At 36.9% G+C, this 26,306-nt stretch overlaps 1 protein-coding gene across 2 annotated transcripts in view; it reads right to left on the bottom strand.

The window, feature by feature from the left end:
- PARP8 (poly(ADP-ribose) polymerase family member 8) overlaps positions 1 to 26,306 on the bottom strand; it is a 197,086-nt gene that overhangs the window by 55,287 nt on the left and 115,493 nt on the right. For both annotated transcript variants that reach the window (XM_027520534.1, XM_027520533.1), the window contains exons 9-12: positions 18,065 to 18,125; positions 17,526 to 17,616; positions 4,791 to 4,857; positions 54 to 179 (exon numbers count right to left, since the gene is read on the bottom strand). In XM_027520534.1, the coding sequence (XP_027376335.1) occupies positions 54 to 179; positions 4,791 to 4,857; positions 17,526 to 17,616; positions 18,065 to 18,125 (345 nt within the window). The remainder of the gene's footprint in view (positions 1 to 53; positions 180 to 4,790; positions 4,858 to 17,525; positions 17,617 to 18,064; positions 18,126 to 26,306) is intronic.

Raw genomic sequence — 26,306 nt, forward strand, 5'->3', positions numbered from 1 at the left:
CCATGGACGGTGCTGCATTTCAGTAAGACGAGGGGAAGATGTCTATTACCCACCTGCGCAAGGTTGAAAATAAATGCAGGGGAGACTTGACTTTCTTCTCTGACAGCTTCTTATTGTGCAGGCAATTGGATTTTTCTTTGCTCTGCTTCCACTGTTGTGTAACAAATGTCTGCATGATTCTGTCAAACCAAAGATAAGTGTGTTGTCACAGTTCCCAGGTAATTTACTATCAGATTTCTGTATAGATTATGGAGAGAATGCATTTATCAAAGGAAAATAAATGCATGGTGATTACAGAGAATTTAATTTTGAACCATACAAGATGATTTCATGTGTAGGAAAACATCCTATAGAAAATTTCTAGTGATTTTACTGTGTTGCAATTAATAATTAATTACTGTGACATAATTAAAAATACAAGTAATTAAATAATTGTTAAAAGGTAAAAGAATAAGGATATAAAGAGATTTATAAGGACACTCTCTAGGATCAACACCTTTAGCTTTGGTGGCAAAAGAAAAGTCTGAAATATTTTGTTGGTGCCAGCCACATAGGTTTAAAAATGATTTTTGTTAGTAATTATGATGAAGATACAAATAAACTTTTTCTTTTTACTTGATTTGTTTATGTCGTTTTCTTCCTGAAAAGGAAACCAAAATGAAACTACAAAATTTTAAGCAAAAATAAGCTGTGCAAAACTAACTTTATGGAGAATAAGCAGATCAGCAAATTTTATGTTCAGCACAGCCCCATTCACTTGAAAATATGCTGTATTTTTTTTTCTTTTAATGATGAGCCTCTAAGAATTTTCAGTTCCTATCATAAGGCAGGAATTTGGTAACTTCTGACCTCAATATTTTCTAAATCAAGACCATGTCATCGCTGTTTTGCAGTAAAAAATTCTAGAATGTCAACTGCGGATTTAAGACGTGGCCTTATTTTCTGAGATGGGTCCCAGGCTGTGACAGTTTCTCTGGATCCCACCTCTCCAGTGGCCCTGGAGGAGGGTTCCTTAGCTGATATTGAAGTAGAGAAGAAATTTTACAATAAACATTGTGTGCAAGAGATTAAACATTTTCATTTTCTTTTCAAAGTCAATTCAGCACTGCCTGCTTTTCCTGCTGTTTTCAGTTATTTCTAACACAGATTGCTTTTGGACCAGGAAATGGTACCAGGATCTACCACTGACAATAGGCCAGGGTGTAAAGGAGGAACTTTATTTACAAATCTTTTTTCCTCCTTCTACACATTTCATAAGTAAGGTAAGGACATGAAATTTGTCCAGGTTTAGCTGGATGGTAAGTGGCAGAGCTGTAATACCTATGTAATCCGATACAGATGAATCTATGTTAACATGTTATTCAAAAGGGGCAGGTGTGCCTCTTAATACTAGGCTGATTATTCATTTACCAAATTAACACAGATTGCCAGAAACTACATCACTCAGACTTACTACCCCAACTTTGTAAATTCAGAGGAAATATGGAATTATGGGGGGGGGGTGTTTATAGCTATAGAGGTAGTGAGGAAGAAGGGGGTAAAACTGCAGTCACAATCAATGATGCATGACTTCAAATTTGCAGTATATCCCTCCCAGAGATCAGAACAGAAAACCAAGGTTTTATTTCCCACTTAATTTTTGAAGATATTTTTCTCCTAAGATTTCAGCAAAATTTAAATGCAATAGAACAGCAGGGTCATCGTTTTCCCCTTTTCTTAACCTGAAGTCCCCAGTGACACCACCCTTGGTACCAGGCAGAATTGAATTCTTTTCCTCCTATGAAAAATTGCCATTCCTGTGTACCATTCCCTAAGAAATCTAACACGTGCTTCTCTGATTCTCAACAGACTAACCAGAACAAAACACAAGTCAAAGAGCTAAAATTGTTCTCACTTTCATATAACATTAGCATTCTAAAGTGTGACTTCAACATCTTAAACTAGTAATTCTTAAATTTGGACACCCAAATCCCTACCTATTCTTGGATTTGAAAGGGAGGAGTTAACTATCTCTGTAAGTAATTCAATATGGTGTTTCATTTCAATGGTAATTTGAAATATACAATGTGAGTACATTTAGTATAATGGACACTCCCTTAAAATAGATATTTCAGTGCTCATACTGGTGTTTGAGTTACTGGCACTAAGAAGAGCTATTACAACTGCCATTGGCTGATGATAAAAAGAAGGGAAGAGACTTCAGGGTAAATTATACATTCACATCAAGTGAAGACCAGATGATGTCACAGTCAGCTATTCGAACAAAGATTCCAGGGTAGTTCAGATAGAGAAATGGGAGTATACATGGGCAATGTGATGATTTTCTACATGCTGATTTCAAAAGAAATGTGCACCACTGTAACCAGTACTGCGTTCAAACTGTGGTGGTGAAACAGCTGGAGCGAAATGACATCATCCATCAAGTTAAATTCCTGTATTAATTTGAAATGTGAGTTTTTATTGCAATTTACACATCAGTTATAAATTGAATTTTGGTTTATAAATTTGAACGCAACATATGAATAATTTATACCATGCTTTATTTGTTATGTACTTAAGGCAATGCTGGAGATTCACAATGTACTTTTCCTTTTAAAAACAGCTTAAGCTTGATTAATGCCAATTGAACATAAAGTCATACAGAGTTTAAGAATATTTCCATAGTCTGTGATATGCTTAGCCTTTGACTAATAGATACCCTATTCAAGACTGATCACTATATTACATCTGTTTGGAGTTAGTATTTTTTCCTTCAGGCTCTTTTAATGACTTCACGTTTTCCCCAATATGTATTCAATGCTGAAAATATATTCCAAGCTTTATGAAGGCAAGGAGTATCTGGGACTGTATGAGAGACAGATTAGTGGGTGAATCAAAAATACTGATGTGAAATCAAATCCTTTGTGGAGAAATCTCCACCACTTTCTCAGTGTGTGAGCTTAAGCAAGTTGCTTAAACTGTTGGGGCCTGGGCTTCATCATCTAGGAAACATGAAGAGTAATAGTACCTGCCTGATAGGGTTGTTATGAAGGTCAAGGGTGGTAATATATATCACAATGCTAAGTACTTGACTAAAAAAAGCAGCACTGCATAAGCAAAGGCTGCAGCTCCTGCTGTTGTTGAGATTCTGTCTTACTGCCAGAAACACAAAAGATAAAGAATCACAGAAAAAGTTTAATGAGTATTTCTTATTTCCTGAGCAATAACAAAAGGCCTAGATTCTAAATCTGCCTTCCTAACTTGCTGTATGTTTCTGGAAAATAGCCTCTTTATATTTCAATTTCCTCTTATGACTTATTCTGAGAATGAGATCAGGTTTTGAATTTTATTATATATTATATTAGACTAGAAGATCACAGGAAAACCCAGTTATTTAAAATTAAGGAAAGAAACTAAATTAGACTAAAACTGATCAAGAGTCATGAAAAAAAAAGTTCAAGTTCATATACCAAACTGTCCACATTAACTAAAATCTATACATAAAAGTAAATAACTTTTCTGAAATGCTATTTTCTGGTGGATCAGTTGGTAAAGAATCTGCCTGCCAAGAAGGAGACCACCTGGAATATAGGAGACCTGTGTTTGATCCCTGGTCAGGAAGATCCCCTGGAGCAGGAAATGGTAACCCACTCCAGAAACCCCATGGACAGAGGAGCCTGGCAGGCTCTAGTCTATGGAGTCACAAGAGCTGGACATGACTCAGTGACTAAACATATTCTATAATGTGATTAAACAGTGAAGATAGAATACACATTTCCTTAATTTCTCAGGGTTGGGGATTATACACATCATTACTTCTTCTGAGCCCAAATGATGTACTCAAATGCCAGTACGGGTAGGAAGCTATTTCTACACTTCTGAAATTTTATGTTTCTTGTCTTGTTTGGACTAATGTCATTTCACTCTCCCCAAATATCTCTTAAGTGGCTTACACATGTACATAAAGTAGAACTCTGGACTTTGGGTGATAATCATAGTCAATATAGGTTCACAAGTTGTAACAAATGTGCCACTTGGTAGGAGACGTTGCTAATAGGGAACCTATGTATGTGTGGGGGCAGGAGGCAAGCTCAGTACCTTCCTCTCAATTTTGCTGTGAACCTAAAACCGATCTAAACAAGTAAAGTCATTAAATTAAGAATAAGTTTTAAAACTAAGGAGAAAACTGGTGAAGGAAAAAAAAAATCATAGAGGGGTGGGAAGATGTGGCAAGGTGAGGTGGTACCTAACTTGAATGGCTTAACATAGAAGGCAGGCTCCATGCTTTGCTCCAAGACCTGTAACATACTGGCTTGAAAAACAAAGTCCAGTCAAAAAAACAAAGCCAATTAAGTTGGAAAAACATACCTAATTCAATACAGAAAACTGAGAAAATTTCTCTTCAGAGTCCTTAAAAAGAAAACACCACATAATATAAAGTGCTAAACATATGTTGTAAATTGAATTTCATTTCAAAGATGTAGAATTCTAAACATTAAGAGTTTACTTTCTGATTTTCACATGCCCACCTTCTCAGGTGGAAGGCAGGGTGTTGCAGAAATGAGAAAGGATCCTGGCTGGGGGGTGGGGGTGGGGGGGTAGGGGGCGGGGCAGGTGGAATCTAGCCCAGTTCTAAAAGTGAGCTCTGCCAGCTAAATTATTGATGCACCTCTCAGCATCAGGATGAATTCCTCTCCTGAGGCATTTACTTCAAAGAGCTGTGCTGAATAAAAATGGGGCGGGGGTGGCAATCAAAATGAGAACTCAGTTCTCTTTAACAGAAATTTGCTTTCACTCATTGGAAAACTTACTTTTTCAGCTGATGTCCCAGACCAAATCTCTCTTTTGTGGAAATCTGAAAGACATCAACAGTGGGCACTGCAAAGGAAAAACAAAAAACCAGTCTAAATATTGAGCTGAAACTCAACTATCAGCCAGGAAAACGACTGAAAAGTAATATATATATTACTATGTGTGCGTAATATGTATATACACATACATACACATTTTAAAATAGTCTGCACACAATCCTACACATCGTTGCTTATGTTTTATACAGAGATTTTGGAGATCATTCTAGGTTGCTATTGCTGTTGTTGAGTCACTAAGCTGTGTCTGACTCTTTGCGACCCAATGGAATGCAGCACTCCAGGCTTCCCTGTCTGTCACTAGCTCTCAGAGTTTGCTCCAATTCACGTCCATTGAGTCAGTAATGCTACCTAACCACCTCATCCTCTGCCACTTTTTTGTCTTCTGTCTCCTGTTGCTTTCAGTCTTTTCCATCATCAGGGTCTTTTCCAGTGACTCAGCTCTTTGCATCAGGTGGCCAAAGTATTGGAGCTTCTGCTTTAGCATCAGTCCTTCCAATGAATATTCAGGTTTGATTGCCTTCAGGATTGACTGGTTTGATCTCCTTGCTGTCCAAGAGACTCTCAAGGGTCTATTCCAGCACCACAATTTGAAAGCATCAGTTCTTCAGTGCTCAACCTTCTTTATGAACCAATTCTCACATCTGTACATGACTACTGGAAAAACCATAGCTTTGACTACATGGACCTTTGTGGACAAAATGATGATCTTGCTTTTTAATACACTGTGAGGTTTGTCACAGCTCTCTGTCCATATTATACACTAACGTATAAATATATGTATATGTAAGTGTACAATATGTATAATAGTGATGATTTTCAAAAATATATATTAAGTGTATATAGCAATGTATATTACAGTTTGCACTCTATTCTTCAGGTGTAAGAAAGTACACACATAGATCTTTTTCTAGGAATAAAACAATGGAGAATGACAGTAAGGCATAGGGAGATTCACTTTTCACTGCACAGCATCGTGTGCTTAATGTTTTTATCAGATATATGCATTTCTGTAAATTAATAACTATGCTGCTTACGAAATTGATAACCACCAAAAGAGTCACTCACCATTCATTATTCACTGGTTTAAAGGGTATTTATTATGTTCCCTCTGTGCCAGCCACTATAGATAGAGCTGCAAAATACACAAATACAAATAGCCCTGCCCTTCTAAGCCTTAGGAAACAGGGGGAGACAGATAGAAAACAGATAAGAAAACAGACCAAACGTCACATAGTGATAAAGGCTCTGGATGAAAAGGGGGAGGGGGCTAAAGGTTAGGTGGGCACAAAAAGACTTCAGCATTAGATAATATGGCAGAAAGTAAACGGTCCTGGCCAGAGGAAACACAGGGCAGTGCCCGTAAGAAGAAATGTGCTTCACCATTCTAGGACCACCAAGGGGAGTCGGAGAGGAGTGAACAAGGTATCTCATTAGTAGAGGAGATGAGAGAAGGAGCACAGGCAGCTCCTTGCTTACAGGATCTTCTGTAAAGACCAAAGGTAGAAACCGGAAACTCAGCCCAGAACTTAGAGTACTTAAGGGAAGAGTATGGTAGCTTGGATTAGTGAAGGTGGGGAGCATTCTGGATTCACACTCTCTGGGAGATCTGACAGGTTTTGCTGATGGACTGAATTCAAAGTATCAGAAAAAGAATGGAGTCAAGGATGAATCAAAAGATTTTGGCTTGAGCAACCAGAAGTATAAAACTTACAAATTTCTGGGTAAAAGACTGCAGGAGAATCAGATCAGAGCAGTGGGGAAGATCGGCAATTTCACTCTGGATATTGTAAATTTGGGTGGGGAAGATCCCCTGGAAGAGGAAATGGCAACCCAACTCCAATATTCTTGCCTGGAGAATCGCATGGACAGAGGAGGTTGGCAGGCTATAGTCCATAGAGTCGCAAAGAGTCAGACACAACTCAGCACCCACCCTCACTGTAAATTTGAAATGCTTGTTTGTCACTCAAGTGCAAAAGTTTAAGTAGGCTACTACAGAAATCCAGTATTTACACACTTGGATGAGAGAAACATGCTAAAGACATACATTTGGACGAGTCAGAACATATATGTATTTAAAGGCATGAGGCTGGATGAGAAACTATGAGTGAGTGTAGATGGAAGAGAAGTTAAGGATTCAGCCTGAGCCATCCAGTATCTAGAGGCTCCACAGAGAAGGTTGAAGAGGAACAGCTAGGAGCATGGAAGATCCAGAATGCTGCTGATATGGACATATGTTCACAAAAGTTTTCCAAGGAAGGGATAAACAATTGTTAGAATATGCTGCTAAGTTAATTAAGATGAAGACTCCAAATTGGTCATCGGGTCATTAAACAATAGTCAAGTCACTGGTGACGCTGACAAGAGCCCTGGTTGTGAAATGATGCATACAAAACACATCTACAGCAGATTCAAGGAGAAAAAGAAGGGGGAAAATGAAGTAAGTTAACAGAGACAAGTCTAATGAGCAAACTCAACAGTCATGGGAAGCAGAGTACTAGGGACTAAATGAAGAGTGATTTAAGGTCTAAAGGTGTCTGTTTTAAAAATGAGAGGACTTTTTTTTTTACTAATGGGAATCTTTTAGAAGAAAGAGACATACATGAACAGTATAAGAAGGAGAGAGAAGAGTGTGCTAATTTAGATGAAAGAGGATGGAAGCTAGTATGCAAATAAAAGATGACCTTGTACAACAGCAACGGTAGTACCATTCTTACAAACTGTGGCAATAACAGATCATTAGAATGAAGACTGTCTAATTATTATACATCCTCAGACCACACATGCTCCACACAGCAAAGCAGGCTGGTATCCCCAACTGCCTCACTCCCTGTCTTGGCCATTAGTCTGGGATACAAACACTCCACTGATCAAAGAAAACTGGTGCTAATCACCCATCAGTTTCTGTCCAGCAAACATTCTAATCCTTAACAGAGATTACTTAACTTCAATTCCATGCATCCCAAACCCAGTGCCATAGAAAAATGAATTTTAAAAATCCTAACTTGGAAACTCAGGGGAATTATTCTTTAAAGAAAAAGATGACAAAATTAGAACAGAGTGTGTTCTCTCTAAGAAGATTTAAGAAGACACAATCTCTTCTCAGGCAGATGGAAAAAGAAACTGGGAAGATGGAGGCAGAAAAATGAAAGGGGCCTGGCTTTTAAAAATGCAGAAAAAAATTCAAAATGCACTAGAAGAACTGAAATCTTCACTGAAGATAATTGTATAAGACAAAGGGAGAAAGACAGAAGAGGTATAATACACACAACTATTTATCCAAAATATACAAATTACTCCTACAAATTAATAATACAAAGACCAAAACTTATTCATACTATGAATTAGCAGAAACTAAATGTCACAAATATTGACTCAATTAGTAGTATAAAATCTGAATGACCCCAAATTGTGGAATATACTGAAAGAGCTAACAAGATGTTACTTCCAAAAATATTCCAAAATTCAAGTGACAAAATTCATATACTATTAAAATTAATGCAATTAGCTACTGAAATGTATTTAATGTATTCAAATAAGATGTTAGTAATCAGTTAAATTGGATATACATGTATGGGGACTCTATACTAACTCTGCCATTTTTCTGTAAATCTGAAAATGCTTTAATTTTTTTTAATGTATTTAAAAGTAACAGATATTTGCTAGCCAAAATAATCAGCTAGAAAATAAAATGGAATATAAAAGACCCATTAAGCAAATAAACAAATGTGTGTGTGTATGCTCAGCCGTGTCCGACTCTTTGCGACCCCATGGACTGTAGCCCATCAGGCTCCTCTGCTCATGGAATTTTCCAGGCAAGAATATTGGAGTGGGTGTCATTTCCTTCTCCAGGAGTAAACAAATATTAAGGTATAAATTTAGCTAAAAGTAGTCTTTTAAGTAGACTATTAAGAGTAGAATCTACAAATACATAAATATAAAAGTAGAATCTACACGAAAATGACCCTTTACAGGAAAAGTAATAAATATCATAGAAATACTTATTCTCCCTAAATTAAAAGTTTACCTCAACTAAATTCCCCTCAGGGTACATTTCTGGGGACAAAAGAATGAGAAAGATAAACTACTAAAATATTTGTTGTTTTAAAAGGGAAGGTTATTCAGCTTTTCCTTGTTTCTCATAATTTAGGTTGGGAAAGCAATAAGTGAGGGTCATTCAAGGTAGGTGGAAATTATTCCAACTCTGATCATATAAATGTAGTGGTATCAATAATGAGATGATTTGCACAAGAAAACATTTTTAATAATGTTAGTTGTGTGTCACTTTAAACAAAAAGCAGCCGTGTCCTTGAGACCATAAACTAGACTTATACACCAGTAATTTTCAGAAGAATACATAGTACCATAAAAATCATAACAATCTTGTCTTTTTATTTAAAGTATATTTCCCCATGTACAATGAAAATAATCTTTAACTTCAAAGTGGATAAGGAGGTTATTTCTTCTCTTCTTATCATTTCTGTTCACTCACAGATACACTGTCAGATTAGCCCTGGCCAAATGTTATAGTTCAGATAAGTATTACTCATACATTCTCCAAACTGAGGAACAAATGCTCTTCAAAAAGAACTGTTAACTAGGTCAGCCTAAACCTTGGATTTTTGCAAGTCATACATTTTTTGCAAGTTCATTTTACTATAAATGTTGATATTGTCAAAGACATTGCAAAACAATCTTCAAGAAACTCTTTCTCATCTATTTATTTGCTTGCAATGATCCAAGTAAACTAGGATAAACTCTATTTTTTATAGAATAATAAATTATATGTTTCTTTTTAGTATCCTTGTCTCTAGGTTGGCCATCTATTTCATATTATTCCTAATTTTAAATCATATTCTTCCTTAAATTTCTCTGAGGAAGAAAACATAGTCTTTGGGTAAATTTACTAGTTAAGCTGACAAAGTGAGTCAATCGTCCTGAACAAGGCTTATCATAATCGCTGCATTTTAGAAACAGGAGAAACCCAGCAAAAGGACCAGAAACATGGAATAATGCCATCCTCATATGAGAGAACCTTTAAGCAAATTTTGCTACAAATGGAACAGATGGAACTAATCTTGTTGTTCAGTCACTAAGTCATATTCAACTCTCTGTGACTCCACAGACTGCGGCAAACTAGGCTTCCCTGTTCTTCAGTATCTCCTGAAGTTTGCTCAAATTCACGTCCGCTGAGTTGGTGATGACATTGAACAATCTCATCCTTTGCCACCCTCTTCTCCTTTTACCTTCAGTCTTTTCCAGCATCAAGGTCTTTTTCAATGAGTGGGCTCTTTGCATCAGGTGGCTAAAATATTGGAGCTTCAGTTTCAGCATCAGTCCTTTCAATGAATATTCAGGGTTGATATCCTTTAGGATTGACTGGTTTGATCTTTTCACAATCCAAGGAACTCTCAAGAGGCTTCTCCGGCAACACAATTCAAAAGCATCAATTCTTTGGCCCTCAGCCTTATGATCCAACTCTCACATCTGTACCTGAGTACTGGAAAAAACACAGCTTTAACTATATGGATATTTGCCATCCAAGTGATGTCCTTGCTTTTTAATACACTGTCTAGGTTTGTCATATTTTTCCTTCCAAGGAGTATCTTTTAATTTCATGGCTGTACTACCACTCCGCAGAGATTTTAGAGCCCAAGGAAAGAAAATCTGTCACTGATTCCACTTTTTCCACTTCTATTTGCCATGCAGTATTGGGACTGAATGCCATAATTTTAGTTTTTGAATGTTGAGTTTTAAGCCAGCTTTTTCACTCTCCTCTTTTACCCTCATCAAAAGGCTCTTTAGTTCCTCTTCACTTTCTGCCATTAGAGTGGCATCATCTGTATATCTGAGGTTGTTATTACTCCCAGCAATCTTGATTCCAGTCTGCGCTTCATTTAGCCCAGCATTTTTCATGATGTGTTCTGGATATAAATTAAATAACCAAGATGACAAAATACAACTTTGTCCTTCTTTCCCAATTCTGAACCAGTCTGTTGTTCCATGTTTGGTTCTAACTGTTGCTTCCTGACCTGCATACAGGTTTCCCAGGAGACAGGTAAGGTGGTCTGGTATTCTCATCTCTTTAAGAATTTCCCACAGTTTGTTGTGATCCATACACTCAAGGTGCTTAGTCAGTGAAGCAGAAATAGATGCTTTTATGGAATTCCCTTGCTTTCTCCATGATCCAGCGAATGTTGCCAATTGGCTCTCTGGCTCCTCTGCCTTTTCTAAACACAGCTTGAACATCTGGAAGTTCTTGATTCATGTACTGCTCAAGCCTAGCTTGAAGGATTTTGAGCATAACCTTACTAGCACATGAAATGAGCACAACTGTGTGGTAGTTTGAACATTGTTTGGCATTATCTTTCTTTGGGATTGGAATGAAAACCTTTTCCAGTTTTGTGGCCACTGCTGAGTTTTCCAAATTTGTTGACATACTGAGTGCAGCACCTTAACAGCATCATCTTTTAGGATTTGAAATAGCTTAACTGGAACTTTATCACCTCCTCTAGCTTTGTTGGTAGTAATGCTTCCTAAGGACCACTTGACTTCACACTCCAGGACGTCTGGCTCTAAGTGACTGATCACACCATTATGGTTATCCTAGTCATTAAGATCTTTTTTGTATAGTTCTTGTGACCCTTCTGAATCTCTTCTGATTCTGTCAGGTCCATACCTTTTCTGTCCTTTATCATGCCCATCCTTGCATGAGATGTTCCCTGGATATCTCCAATTTTCTTGAAGAGACCTCTAGTCTTTCCCATTTTATTGTTTTCCTCTACTTCTTTGCATTGTTCATTTAAGAAAGCCTTCTTATCTCTCCCCGTTATTCCCTGGAACTCTGCATTCAGTTGGGTATATCTTACCCTTCTCTTCCCTTGTTTTCAGCTTCTATTCTTTCCTCAGCTATGAGTAAGGCCTTCTCAGACAACCATTTTGCATTTCTTTATCTTTGGGATGGTTTTGGTCATTGTCTCCTGTACAATGTTGTGAATCCTTTATCCATAGTTCTTGAGGCACTTTGTTTGCCAGATCTAATCCCTTGAATCCATTTGTCACTTCCACTGTATAATCATAAGGGATTTGACTTAGGTTATACCTGAATGGCCTAGTGGTTTTCCCTGCTTTCTTCAATTTCCGTCTGAATTTTGCAAAAAGGAGCTCATGATCTGAGTCACAGTCAGCTCCCAGTTTTGTTTTTGCTGACTGCATAGAGCTTCACCAACTTAGGCTGCAAAGAATATAATCAATCTGATTTCAGTTACTGACCATTTGGTGATATCTGTGTGTAGAGCCATCTCTTTTGTTGTTGGAAGAGGGTGCTTGCTATGGCCAGTGCATTCTCTTGGCAAAACTCTGTTAGCCTTTGTCCTGCTTCATTTTGTACTCCAAGGCCAATCTTGCCTGTTACTCCAAGTATCTCCTGACTTCCAATTTTGCAATCCAATCTCCTATAGTGAAAAGGACATCTTTTTTGAGGTTAGTTCTAGAAAGTCTTTTAGGTCTTCATGGAACCAGTCAGCTGCAGCTTCTTGGCATCAGTGGTTGGGGCCCAGACTTGGATTACTGTGCTGTTGAACGGTTTGCTTAGAAACGAACAGAGATCATTCTGTCATTTTTGAGGTTACACACAAATACTGCATTTCAGACTCTTCTGTTGACTATGAGGGCTATTCCATTTCTTCTAAGGGCTATTCCATTTCTTCTAAGGGATTCTTGCTCACTGTCAGTTCAGTTCAGTCGCTCAGTCATGTCCGACTCTTTGCGACCCCATTGACTGCAGCACACTAGGCTTCCCTGTCCATCACCAATTGCTGGAGTCTACCCAAACTCATGTCCATCAAGTTGGTAATGCTATCCAACCATCTCATCCTTTGTTGTCCCCTTCTCCTCTTGCCTTCAATCTTTCCCAGCATCAGAGTCTTTGCCAATGAGTCATTTCTTCACATCAGGTGGCCAAAGCATTAGAGTATCAGTTTCAGCATCAGTCCTTCCAAAGAATATTCAGGACTGATTTCCTTTAGGATGGACTGGTTTGATCTCCCTGCAGTCCAAGGGACTCTCAAGAGTCTTCTCCAATGCCACAGTTCAAATGTATCAATTCTTCAGTGCTCAACTTTCTTTATGTTTATAGTCCAACTCTCACGTCCATACATGACTACTGGAGAAAACATAACTTTGACTAGATGGACCTTGCGGGAAAATAATGTCTCTGCTTTTTAATATGTTGTCTAGGTTGGCCATAGCTTTTCTTCAAAGGACCAAGCATCTTTTAATTTCATGGCTGCAGTCACCATTTGCAGGGTTTTTGGAGTCCCCCAAAATAAAGTCTCTGATTATTTCCACTGTTTCCCCATCTATTTGCCATGAAATGATGGGACCAGATGCTATGACCTCAGTTTTCTGAATGTTGAGTTTTAAGAGGACTTTTTCACTCTCCTCTTTCACTTTCATCAAGTTCTTCTCTTTAGTTCTGCTTCACTTTCTGCCATAAGGGTGGTGTCATCTGCGTATCTGAGGCTCTTGTTCTTCTAACTATAGAATCAAGTAAATGTGGAATCCTCTTTACTGTTTTTTCCCTCCATGATGTTTCTGTATTTTCTATTTTCATTACCAAGAGTCTTTACTCTTCTTAAGGCAAGAAATTATACACAAACCACACTAATTTTTGAAAGAAGTGCATTTTAGCACTGCCTGAATTCTGAGGGAAACAAAATTCACATCTACAGGAACAAGATTATGTGTCTTGGATGACTGTTACAACTGTTGATTTTGTTTACAACAAAATTCCAAATGATGCATAAATAAAAGGAAAGTAATTGATATATAAATATGATATCAGTAGAGACTGCAGTCAAATTAAAAACAGAAGGGGAACATTAAATCAAAGACTAAATTATGAAAACATCTGCTTAATGTAGTAGAAGATTAATGGAAAAATAACTTATAAAACCAGAGGTGATGGGCAAAAGATTAAGACAAATGATAAAAAGCATGAAGGATATAGGAATTAGATCCAATCTGCATATACTGTGGAGAACAGATAAAGAAGGAACCAAAAAAATGATTGCATAGAACTTCCTTGAGGTGGAATAAGATCTAAGCATAACAATCAAAGATAAATATATAAATGGTAACAACAAGGAAGGGGCTTCCCAGGTGGCTCAGTGGTAAAGAATCTCCCTGCCAAAATAGGATTCGACCCCAGGGTTGGAAAGATCTCCTGGAGAAGGAAATGGCAACTTCAGTATTTTTGCCTGGGAAATCCCATGGACAGAGGAGCCTGGGAGGCTACAGTCCATGGCTTTGCAAAAGAGTTGGATATGACTTGATGACTAAATAACAACAACAATATCAAGGAAACCGAGGGGGGAAAGCTCAATAAGTACATACAACAAAACACAAACTTAATCAAGACAGATTTCTCCCAAATGAACAGAATTAAAATACTTCATACACAAACTTTGGTGACTGCAGTCATGAAATTAAAAGACACTTACTCCTTGGAAGAAAAGCTATGACCAACCTAGACAGCATATTAAAAAGCAGAGACATTGCTTTGCCAACAAAGGTCTGGTCAAAGCTATGGTTTTTTCAGTAGTCATGTATGGATGTGAGAGTTGGACTATAATAAAGCTGAGTGCGAAAGACTTGATGCTTTTGAACTGTGGTGTTGGAGAAGACTCTTGAGAGTCCTTTGGACTGCAAGGAGATCAAACCAGTCAATCTTAAAGGAAATCAGTCCTGAATATTCACTAGAAGGACTGATGGTGAAGCTGAAACTCCAATACTTTGGCCATCTGATGCGAAGAACTGACTCATTTGAAAAGACCCTGATGCTGGTAAAGATTGAAGGTGGGAGGAGGAGGGGACAACAGAGGATGAGAGTTGGTGATGGACAGGGAGACGTGGTGTGCTGCAGCTCATGGGGTCCCAAAGAGTCGGACACAACTGAGCGACTGAACTGAACTGAACACACAAACTAGCAGAAGTTTTTAAAACACTTTTGCCTTTTGGGGGGAACTATTATGAGCTCATAAATTTATACCTGGTTAAATCTGTCTTGTTCACAAAAAAAAGAATCATTCTCCAGTATGAAAAATGAAGCATAACCCTCATGTTTCTTTAGCTTTTTTTTTGAAGTCACTCAGCCGTGTCCGACTCTTTGCCACCCCATGGACTGTAGCCTACCAGGCTCCTCTGTCCATGGGAGTTTCCAGGCAATAATACTGGAGTGAATTGCCATTTCCTTCTCAAACTATTAAATATGTAAATCAATTACTGGAGATGAAAAAGTAAGAATTAAATTACGAATGAGTTGCAAAACTGAATAAGTGGTACTGAACAACAAATCCTCTCAACATGAATTAAAACATAATTGTTGAAATATTTATAAAGCCATGCAAATATGATGAGTCTTTAAAAGATACTGTAAAGGAAAACCTCTGCCTAAAATTCAAGATTATATAAACACATGAAACAGTGGTAAAGGTTACATAAAAGTATGCCACATTGTCATCTCGCACAGATGGAACTGAGTGAGTAGAGATGAAATGACCCAAATTTGTTCCTAACCCTGTTAATTAAAAAAAAAAAAAGTTTAGACATGAGGGTTTCTTTTGCTTTTAGTCACCATCAGAATCAAACAGAATAAGTATATTTCAAATTACTAAAGAGAGAAAAATTTCCCCACAATAAGTGGGGAAACAGCAAAAACACATCTATCTACAGGCTAAATTATTATGCAGATATTACACATCATTCTGCTTTAGGATATTCAACAACTGGAGCAAAGGCTCATAACATTAAGGTGCATAGCTATTAATACAATTCAATGTCAACTTTATGAAAATAAACCACATGTGCACAGAAAACATAAAAAACACCAACTGATTTATTGGTTCCTCAGTATAGAGGGATTATAAGGAATTATTTTCCTTCTTTATTGCATTTCTCTCTATATGTATTTTTGCATTTATAAATATAATTTATTTTTGTACATATAATCAAAATAAAAATATGTCACCTCTATTTGTCTTTGCCTAGCATTAGGTGACATCAGTTACTATATGTTACTGCATGTTGTTAATTAGGTAGAATACACTAGGTAATAATTAAAAAGTGATGACAACAGAAATATTTTCAAAATGGAGACTTTCCTATATATTTAATAAACCTGAAAGGGCAGATAGTTTTCTTATAAGAAAACTAACAACAGATGTAAGCTCTTTGATACACCTAAAGCATAACATGCAGAGACAATGGTAATGTGTGCCCAGAAGATTAAAAATGGCTACAATTCCAAGACACACCATCTATGTCAGTATCCCTTGATTCTGAGTGGGTTCTTTGACTATTTTGATGAATAGAATACAGTGGGAGACTCCGTGAGCCTTTTACCACAGCCCCTTTCTTAGAGCACTTGCTTTTGGATTATAGTCACCATGCTACAAGAAGCTAAACCACACAAAGCAGCCAGATGCAAGGAGACACTTTATAGTCCCAGCTGAGCCCTACGTGGTCCTGAAATGATACCTGCATCAATTGCTAGTCATCTAAAGTCCAACCATTTTGAGCCTCCAACCTAATGGGGCCTTTAAAAACATAAACTTCACCCACCATCTGACTACAGAGGCACGGGAGACTCCAGGCAGGAGATGCCCAGTGGAGCACCAAAGAATGGTGAGAGAGAAGTTGTTTTAAGTCAATTCATTTTGGAGTGGTTTATTCTGCAGCAGTAGATAATTGCAACAATATGAGAGGATACTGGTGTGTGTGTATGTGAGAGAGAAAGAGAGAGAGAAGTACATAAAGTGAAGTGTCTCAGTTGTGTCTGACTCTGAGAGCCCATGGACTGTAGCTTGCCAGGCTCCTCCATCCATGGGATTTTCCAGGCAAGAAAATTAGAGTTGGTTGCCATTTCCTTCTCCAGGGGATCTTCCCGATCCAGGGATCAAACCTGGGTCTCTCATACTGCAGGCAGACTCTTTACTGACTGAGCCACCAGAGATGCCAGACAATACTGGAGTGGGTAGCCATTCCCTTCTCCAGGGGATCTTCCCAACCCAGGAACTGAACCAAGGTCTCCTGCATTGCAGGCGGATTGTTTAGCAGCTGAGCTACCAGAGAAGTCCCATAATACATATAGATTACATTTAAATCCAGTAAGTCTTGGCAAGGTTGATAATAGGGTCCTTTGTTATAAACAACTCTTCCTTCAGATACATCAAAATCATCCCTTCAGGTATTGGAACACAAAAATATTATTAATACTTCATTTTCAAAAAAGAAATATGTTATACTTAGGCTAAATTCATTAGTAATCAAAGATAAATTAAAATTAAATATCAGGTTCAGAAACACAAAAAATTAAACCTAAGGGCAACTCTCAGTATAGTTACTGAGTGTTTTATTATATGCACAATTCTCTTTTAGGTTTCGTTGTTTTTCTTCCACAGCAACGCATCAGCTTCTGAAAACGATAACACGAAATGTATGCTTCTGTTTACATAAGTTATGTTGGTGATACGGCACCTCTGTTAGGATGCAAGTATGTTTAAAAAGCATTATCAAGATAGTCTCAATTATGTTCAGAATTACCCAATGAACCATACTGTACTTCATGCACAATGCACAACTGATGAATATGCAAAACAACAGGAAAACGAAACTCACCTGGGCCATTCAAATACTGTGTAAGAGAACAGTGTAATCGGACAATTATAGGTTCTGTTCGAATCACTTCCCATGCCACAGCAATCTCCTCCTGTGCAAATATTTGCAAGATGAATTAGTAATCTTTTAGAGTTCTTGATTTTTTTCCAAAATAAAAAATATATGTTTCTAAAACTTATTTTGAAGAAGTACTTGTCATTAAGGACTACAAATTATCTCAAAAACTTACAGGTCTGTGAAACTGAAGTCAAAGTACTTTTAATCTTTGCCTTCATTTGAAAATTCAACCGAAAACTTAACAAATAAGGACATACTATACTACTGATACAAACTCATAATTTTCAGAAAATATTAAAAGAACTGATGGAAGAAAACATATGCAACATCTCTGCTTTTTCAACCAGTCGTAGCATTTCTTCATAAATCACTTTAACAAAGTCATTATGTTTCTAATCGTATTATAAGAGAAACTAAAATTAAATTTCTTCCAAGAAAAAAAGTGTTTTTTAAATGCAGCAATCGTATAAGTCGATACTCACATCAAGAAAGCTAACATCAATATGCAGATCAATATCTACATCATCAATGGCTCCATATTCCCTGAAAGCAAAGATTAACATTATTGTTTCATTTTCATTAAAAGACAGTGTGTCCGAGGTTATTTTAAATTAAAATTTAGTCATGAATTCTCATCCCTGATGCCCATAGATAGTTCAGAAATGACTGTTAGTTAATAAATTAACTAACTCAATTTAGTTGGATTGTGGTCTCATGTGACCTCTGTATACCATATATATACTTTTCCATCTTATGTACAGGCAACTATGTACATGAACTCAAGAGTTATTTGGTTCATAGTTTCAAATACCCCCGGTTCTATTTAACAAATTCAGTGATCTTCTCATGTGATCACTTGGTGTTCAAGATTCAGAGCTGCCTCTAAGCGCAAGAAAGGAGTCTCTGACCCGAGGAAGGGGAGGAGGGATCACTGATTGCCACAATAATATGCCATAAATTTTCCTGCCACATTAGAACATCAGTAGTTCTGAAACTTATCCAGGTGTTCTGCTACTTAAATGTCACTGATGTTTCAATAGGCAGTTTTACATGTCTGATGTATCCAAATTAAAACAAGTAACAACAGTATATTCCACACAAACAGGCATATTTTTTAACTAACTAAAGGGCAAAAACAGTAGTTTTTGTATTCTCCACACACACACATCTCTATTTTTGATATTTTTAAAAATTCTCAAGTTACCAATGCTAATTACAGTGACGGAAAAAACTATGATGATAACAGAAATTGTAAAAACTAATGGCCAATATTTATTGAGCACTTACCTGCCAGAAAGCATTCTAAAGATTTTGCATACATGTGATCATAACGCACAATAGGTACTACTTGTTGTTTAGTCACTAAATCATGTCCAACTCTTTTGCGACCCCATGGACTGTAGCCCGCTAGGCTTCTCTGTCCATGGGATTTTCCAGGCAAGAATACTGGAGTGGGTTGCCATCTTCTCCTCCAGAGGGTCTTCCCAACCCAGGGATCAAAATCGTGTCTCCTGCATTGGCAGGTGAGTTCTTTACCACTGAGACACCAGGGTACTATTACCATTTCCAATTTACACACCCATTAACTGAGGCTCAGAGTCATAAAGTAACTGACCCATCATTGCTTTGTAGCAGAGCCAGGATTTGAATGAAGGCTGAGCGCCGAAGAATTGATGCCTTTGAACTGTGGTGTTGGAGAAGACTCTTGACAGTCCCTTGGACTGCAAGGAGATCCAACCAGTCCATTCTGAAGGAGATCAGCCCTGGGATTTCTTTGGAAGGAATGATGCTAAAGCTGAAACTCCAATACTTTGGCCACCTCTTGCAAAGAGTTGACTCATTGAAAATGACTCTGATGCTGGGAGGGATTGGGGGCCGGAGGAGAAGGGAACGACAGAGGATGAGATGGCTGGATGGCATCACTGACTCGATGAACGTGAGTCTGAGTGAACTCTGGGAGTTGGTAATGGACAGGGAGGCCTGACGTGCTGCGATTCATGGGGTCGCAGAATCGGACACGACTGAGCGACTGATCTGATCTGATTTAAATATTTATGTAGGTGCTTAGCTCTTTATTCAATAAACTATCACTTTGTGTCGGAAACCAGGTCAAACAATGATGGATGATCTCACTAAGTCCTCGTCATAAACTTCTGACAGCAATAATATAATTGTCCTCATTCGCAAATGAGGAAACTGAGGTTCAGGAAAGTGGAACAAGTTGCCAGCGGGCAGAAAAGTTGGTGGAAATTCAGACACAGAATGTACATTCAATCTCAAACTGTCAAGTGCAGTATGTGGCACACGGTAAGTACTCAATGAACAGTTCCATGTATGATATTCATTATGTAGTACAAAACTATGGCACTTTTATAGGGTTCAGAGAATGCACTTTTATAATGATTAAACAGCTTTATGTAATTTGAAGAATAAAGGAATGTAGAGAGTCCTTTTACTTTTTTATATCAATGATCAAAAAATGCAGCATGTTAGAAACTAACAACTCAGCCTCTATGTTTTCTCCATTCTCTCCTTAAAAATATATCAAAACACTGAGTACATTTTCATTATTTATGCGTTTACACTTTCTATTTTTTCATGGTCCTTTCTAAAGGTTACATAAATAAGAAATGGATAAAATTATTCACATAGGAATTAACTTTTTAATTGCACGCTTCAAAATATTGGTGTTATAGAAAATAGATAAAATTATTCACATTAGAATTAATGTGGTGGATTCATTTCGATATTTGGCAAAACTAATACAATATTGTAAAGTTTAAAAATAAAATAAAATTAAAAAAAATAAATTTATATTAAAAAAAATCAGAAAAAAAAGAATTACTTCTTTAATTGCATGCTTCAAAACATCTGTCTTAATCACAAAGGATAAAAATTTTTATAATCTTGTGCAAATTTAGACATGCAAATTTAGATATAAACATATGCCAATTTAGTTACAAAATTATACAGAAACTACGACAAGAATAAGGATCAAGAACAAGAACCATTGCTTTCATGAGTCTAGTTCAGGGTTCAGAAAACTTTTCCTGTAAAGGTCAAAATAGTAAACCTTTTAGTTTTTACAGGCCACATAGTCTCTTTCACATATTTCTCTTTATTTTGGGGCCATTTTTTTTTACAACCCTCTAAGAAAAGCAAACACCATGAACTGTTCAAAACAGATCCCACGGCCCACTGGTCATAATTTGCTGACCCTGGACGTCAGCATACTATTCATAAGTACAAGAAGTCAAATATCTAAAATCAGACATGTCAAAAGGGAACCATTAAATACAATGATGAGGATAGACCACTGCTACTGCTAAGTCGCTTCAGTCGTGTCCGACTCTGTGTGACCCCATAGATGGCAGCCCACCAGGCTCCCCCGTCCCTGGGATTCTCCAGGCAAGAACACTGGAGTGGGTTGCCATTTCCTTCTCCAATGCATCAAAGTGAAAAGTGAAAGTGAAGTCGCTCAGTCATGTCCGACTCTTGGCGACCCCATGGACCGCAGCCTACCAGGCTCCTTTGTCCATGGGATTTTCCAGGCAAGAGTACTGGAGTGGGGTGCCATTGCCTTCTCTGGATAGACCACTAATGATGTTCAAACGACATTTTGGTGAGGGAAAGAAACCTTGACTATAACCATTCCCATAAAATTAGAACAAATATGTACAATGTAGAAATTAGGAAAAAATGAATATTGAATAATAAGGAAATACTTAAACTGTGGCATGATGGTATAATTTTTTTAAATTATCCATTACTAAAAATGTTGATATAAAAATATTTAGTATCATGAGGGAAATGTTCCAAATATATACTGTTCACTGAGCAAGTAGAATACCAAAACATTATGGAGAGTGAAATAATTTTTTTAAAATAAAATAGAAATCGGAACACCAAAAAAATAGGAAGAGGACTTGTATATTACATATAGGCTGTGGGTAACATTTATTTTGTAAAAAAAAACTATTTTCTAAAAAAATCTTTTTCTGATTACAATGGCAATATAGACTCATATAAAATGTGAGAAAGAGAAAAACAGACAATAAATAACTTGTAATAAAATTTAATACCACTCAGACACAATAGTTTTCCTTTATATTCATTCCAGTCTCTTTCATATATTAATATATCATTATAATACACATTACTAAGGATAATAGGTATGTAAAAATTTTTGTCCTGCTCTTCCACTTATTCTATAATGAGTACTTTTTTTTACCTTGTGGAATATTCTTTAAAACCATAAATTTAAATCTATAAATTTGTATGAATAAAATTATATAATACAACATGAGGGTGATCTCAATTTTTTTACACTATTAATATTGATAAATGGCCCTCTGGATAGAAGTCTACATGCAGCTGTCTTCTCAGAGATAAATTCCAGAATTAATAATTGAAAAAATAGCATAACTATATTTGGTAATCCTAATATATACTGTTTAGTTACTATTTTTAAAAAGTTAAAACAACTTATAATCACATCAGCCAGGTTCTCACAGTAGCCATTTCCCACATTCTCATCATCACCAGGCATTTTTTTCTCCCATCTTTGCCAATTTCAGAGGGAAGAATAACTCTGGATTTACTTATGATGGCAAGACTTCGGTATATTTAAAAGCAGAGAAAAGTGCAGCAGAGATAACAAAAGTCAGTACAAACCTTACCCCAGCTGTTTTCTTCATACATAGATTTCTATACCACTTCAGCAGAACAAATCATAGAGTTATGATTAGAATGTGACATATGTTCTTTATAAAACCTTTAATATGTGAATTTTATTCTTTATGTAATTTTTCAACACTTTTTAAAGAGCTTCCTCGGTAGCTCAAATGGTAAAGAATCTACCTAGAATGTGGGAGACCTGGGTTTGATCCCTGTGCTGGGAAGATCCCCCGGAGAAGGGCATGGCAACCCACTCCAGTATTCTTGAGTGGAGAGTCCCATGGACAGAGGAACCTGGCAGGCTAGAGTCCATGGGGTCACAAAGAGTCGGACACAACTAAGTGACTCACTTTCACTTTCTTTCACGTTTTTTAGTTAAAAGTATCTTTAATTTCTAATACTATCAATTTCTTTCAAAAAAAACAAACACAGGAACAAAAGGGTTACAAGTGCTCTTTCACCACAGCAGAGCAGGAGTATAGAATTTTAAGGAAGCAGAGACATTAAAGGTTTGCAATTAACTGGATTCTGCAGCTGTAGATCTGTAAATAGTTATACTGTTTGTTTTTATGCCACACTTCAAAGAACTCACAACAACACTGTGTGTATGCAAACCAATTTCTGTTGTGATGCCCTTTTTATATAATGCCATTCATTTCACGTTTCCCACTGCAAGATTACAAAGTGTGATTACAGTCTGCCCAGATGCAATGACCCAGTCTCAGGATTGCTTCTGTATCTGAATATCTTTCAGTAGCCCCAATCTCATGAATAGCAAATGCAGAATCAAGGCAAATGCTTGAAATATGAATGCAACCTGAAGTGTGAAGCCTGATATCTGATTGAATACTGAATGCTGTGTTGGGTTTATAATAATCCAAAATAATTCCGTGCCCTGCCTGCATTTATTCATTGTGAAAAGATCACATCAAATTGAACTTGAATACTTTTTTAAGAGAAGGGAAGCGACACAAATTATCTGATGCAGTTGCTTCACTTAAGGACTGAGGTCTTGAGAAATGCTCCATAAATTTCTTTCCAGACATCTGAGTGAAGTCTTAGAATAGACAGATCTTGAAATCCAGCCATTGATTTTGAATATTTACATGTGATCTAGTTCATACGTATAAAGAACATATGTATGAAATATTTGCTTTCTATAAACAGGCATTTTTTAGGGCACTATGTATGTGTTAGAACACTTAGCAATTCATTCTCCCATTTTTTAACGGAGCTTATTAAGATAACATCCTCATTAATGACACCACATACAAACTTACAATATATTAAATACTTGACCGTCTATGTTGGTCCTCCTTCTCTATAAAACCACAGCTTGTTTATTATACTGTTATGATGTTTTATAATACTATCTGATCAAAATTAGCAGGGACTGTTCTGGTTATAAAAAATATAGCTTTCTCTTATCCACTGTCGAGCAAATCACATGTATAATACACATACATGAAACTCAACCACAAGTTTTTGAGAAATAAACTTCTATTGCTATTTAGTTACTGCTTTCAATAATTGGACAGTTATATTTTGAGAAGAAATATATTCTGCGAAGAAATATACACCTCCTTCTGACATCTGAAACTCAACAGCTTGCGTGTCTGTCTCCGCATGCCTACTCAGTGTGTGTTTCATGCTCAGTGTGGGAGAGATGCCTGTGAATGGGCCAAGATTATTCAAACTCAGTAGTCAGGAAGAAATCTTGGCATTTTTGCAAGACTGTATTCACGGTAGCTATATATTTCTCTAAAGGACAATAGGACTGAGACGAATTTAAAAATTAGATCCGGGTAAGAAAGGAAACCCATCTAAACTAAGAGTGTAGAAGAAGTACAGTGTAAACAGTTGCTGAAACTCTGCCCCCCATTTAAAACTCCTTGGTTTTGCTTGAGGAAAGCACAGATGCTGCAAGCAGAGGTGACTGTTGGGGATCTGACATTCTGAAGCTTGTACCTAGATTTTATGCCAGTGCTTTTGAAAGAGTCTCCCTTTTGTTTGTTTCTGCTGTGTGCCTCCTGCCATCACTTTCCCCTGGTGTTCAGAGTCAGACTGTTTTCACAGTAGCAGGAGAATCAATGTGCTGCAGAGGACATTACAAACATCCAACCCAAGATCTGCTGATGAATGACATGCTTCAGTGTAGAGTAAGTTGTACCATAGCAACCAACATCCTCAAGCACTAACTGGCTTAACATACAGAAAGGATTTATATCTCACTCACACTACCTGCGTACTGTGGCATCAGAAGAGGAGAGAGAACACTATTCACTAGTCGCCAAGGGGCTCAGAGAGTGGTGGCGTCCTGAAGATATGGGAACTTGCACACTAGCACTTTGGCTCATATATCACTGGCCAACACGAGGTTGCATGTCCACTGCTGATGTTATAATAGCTAGGGAAATGCAATCCTGCCATCTTCGAGAAGAGGAGAGCCAGATTTGTTAAGCTATTTTACTAACCCACTACTTATGGAAATCCAGAGACATTTACAGTGGACCACTCTGATTTATGTGGCTTTTCCTTTCATTTTCTTTCTCTCTCTTCCAGGAGATATATGTTTGGGTGGTGGGCCCGCATATAGTAGTATAGCTTCCTCAAACCTTAAAAACATCTTCTGCATGCCCTGTCCTCCAAAACAGCAATACCAAAATTACTCATTCATTTCAAACACACAATCATCCAACCACAAAAAAAATGATCAAAATGCAGAATAGTCACAATCTTGTAATCTTCCAACCTACTTTAAGCATTAGTCACAATCAAAAGGTTAGAATATTACTCAGATGCCTTCAATTTTTTAAATGGATGATGGATGGCTATGAAGCACCGGATATTTTATTTGGGATAAAACTTTCAAAATCATAAGCAAATTATCAGCATCATTTCAGTCCTGAGCAAATGAGAATTTTGTGACTTGTAATTCCGTACTTTCTAAAAATATTAATCTCAAATTGTTTTCAATGACACTGATCAATTTTTTTATGAATGCTGATTATAGGAGTAAATTTATAATGAAAACATAAAAGAACCTCATTCTTTTATTGATTCATGATGAAACACATTCACACTGATTAGAGGGTTGATCGTGTTCCTCCAGAGACCTAACTCATTTCCTTTACAACAGTTATGAATTAAAATTGTCATCAATGTTTACAAGTATGGTTCAACCCAATCAGAATGCTGTTTTAGAATGATTTGGTCAAGTAGAACTAAAACTACCTACTTAAGTAATAAATTTATCATCAGTCATTTTTGCTAAAGCCTCCTTCACCTACTTTAAGAGGGTTTTGCCTCAATTGAGGTAATCTCTGTTATTTTCATCTCTTACAGAGAACTTAGATGTGGTTAGCTGCCTTTCTCATTAGATGTCACATAAAAAAAAATGATACCAAATAGCCTATTATGCATATTGAGGTACTTTTGCTCTTCAAACTCCATTAAGTTCTTATAAACCTCAATTAAGTAAAAGAACAGCTAATTAGAACAGTCTGTTTTCAATAGACTTAGAACTTTGCAAAGAAGATGACTCCAAGACCTTAGGCCTAACTACTCCTTCTCCCATGTATCCAAGCCACGGTATTTTAGACCAGACAGTAAATTCATTCTTATTTAAGTAAATCAAACTAGTCCTGCTGTGATTCACTTATATCATGGGGCCTCTGGGAGCTTATTTATTCTGGAAACATACTCTGTAATTGGAGAAAATCTAGAGCAGACAAGAACATGACTTGCATTCATTAAGATTTAAATTGGATCAAACTTATAAGTGAAAGAGGCAAGAGGAAAACAATCAAAACCACTTATGACTTTAGACACTTCACTTGAATGAAATTCCGTATAGTAATCTAATTTAAACAGTCCATAAATTATCACTATTTTATTAATAATGGAAAGTACTAATAGAAATAAGTACTTAGTAAATGCTTGCTGAAGAAACTAAAAAATATTCACACATAAATAATGGTATGATTGAGGCCTAGATAGCATGGTGTGTGTGTGATACTCAGTTGCTAAGTCCAACTCTTTGTGACC

This window comes from Bos indicus x Bos taurus, chromosome 20 (genome assembly GCF_003369695.1).
Source record: "Bos indicus x Bos taurus breed Angus x Brahman F1 hybrid chromosome 20, Bos_hybrid_MaternalHap_v2.0, whole genome shotgun sequence".
Lineage (NCBI taxonomy): Eukaryota > Metazoa > Chordata > Mammalia > Artiodactyla > Bovidae > Bos > Bos indicus x Bos taurus.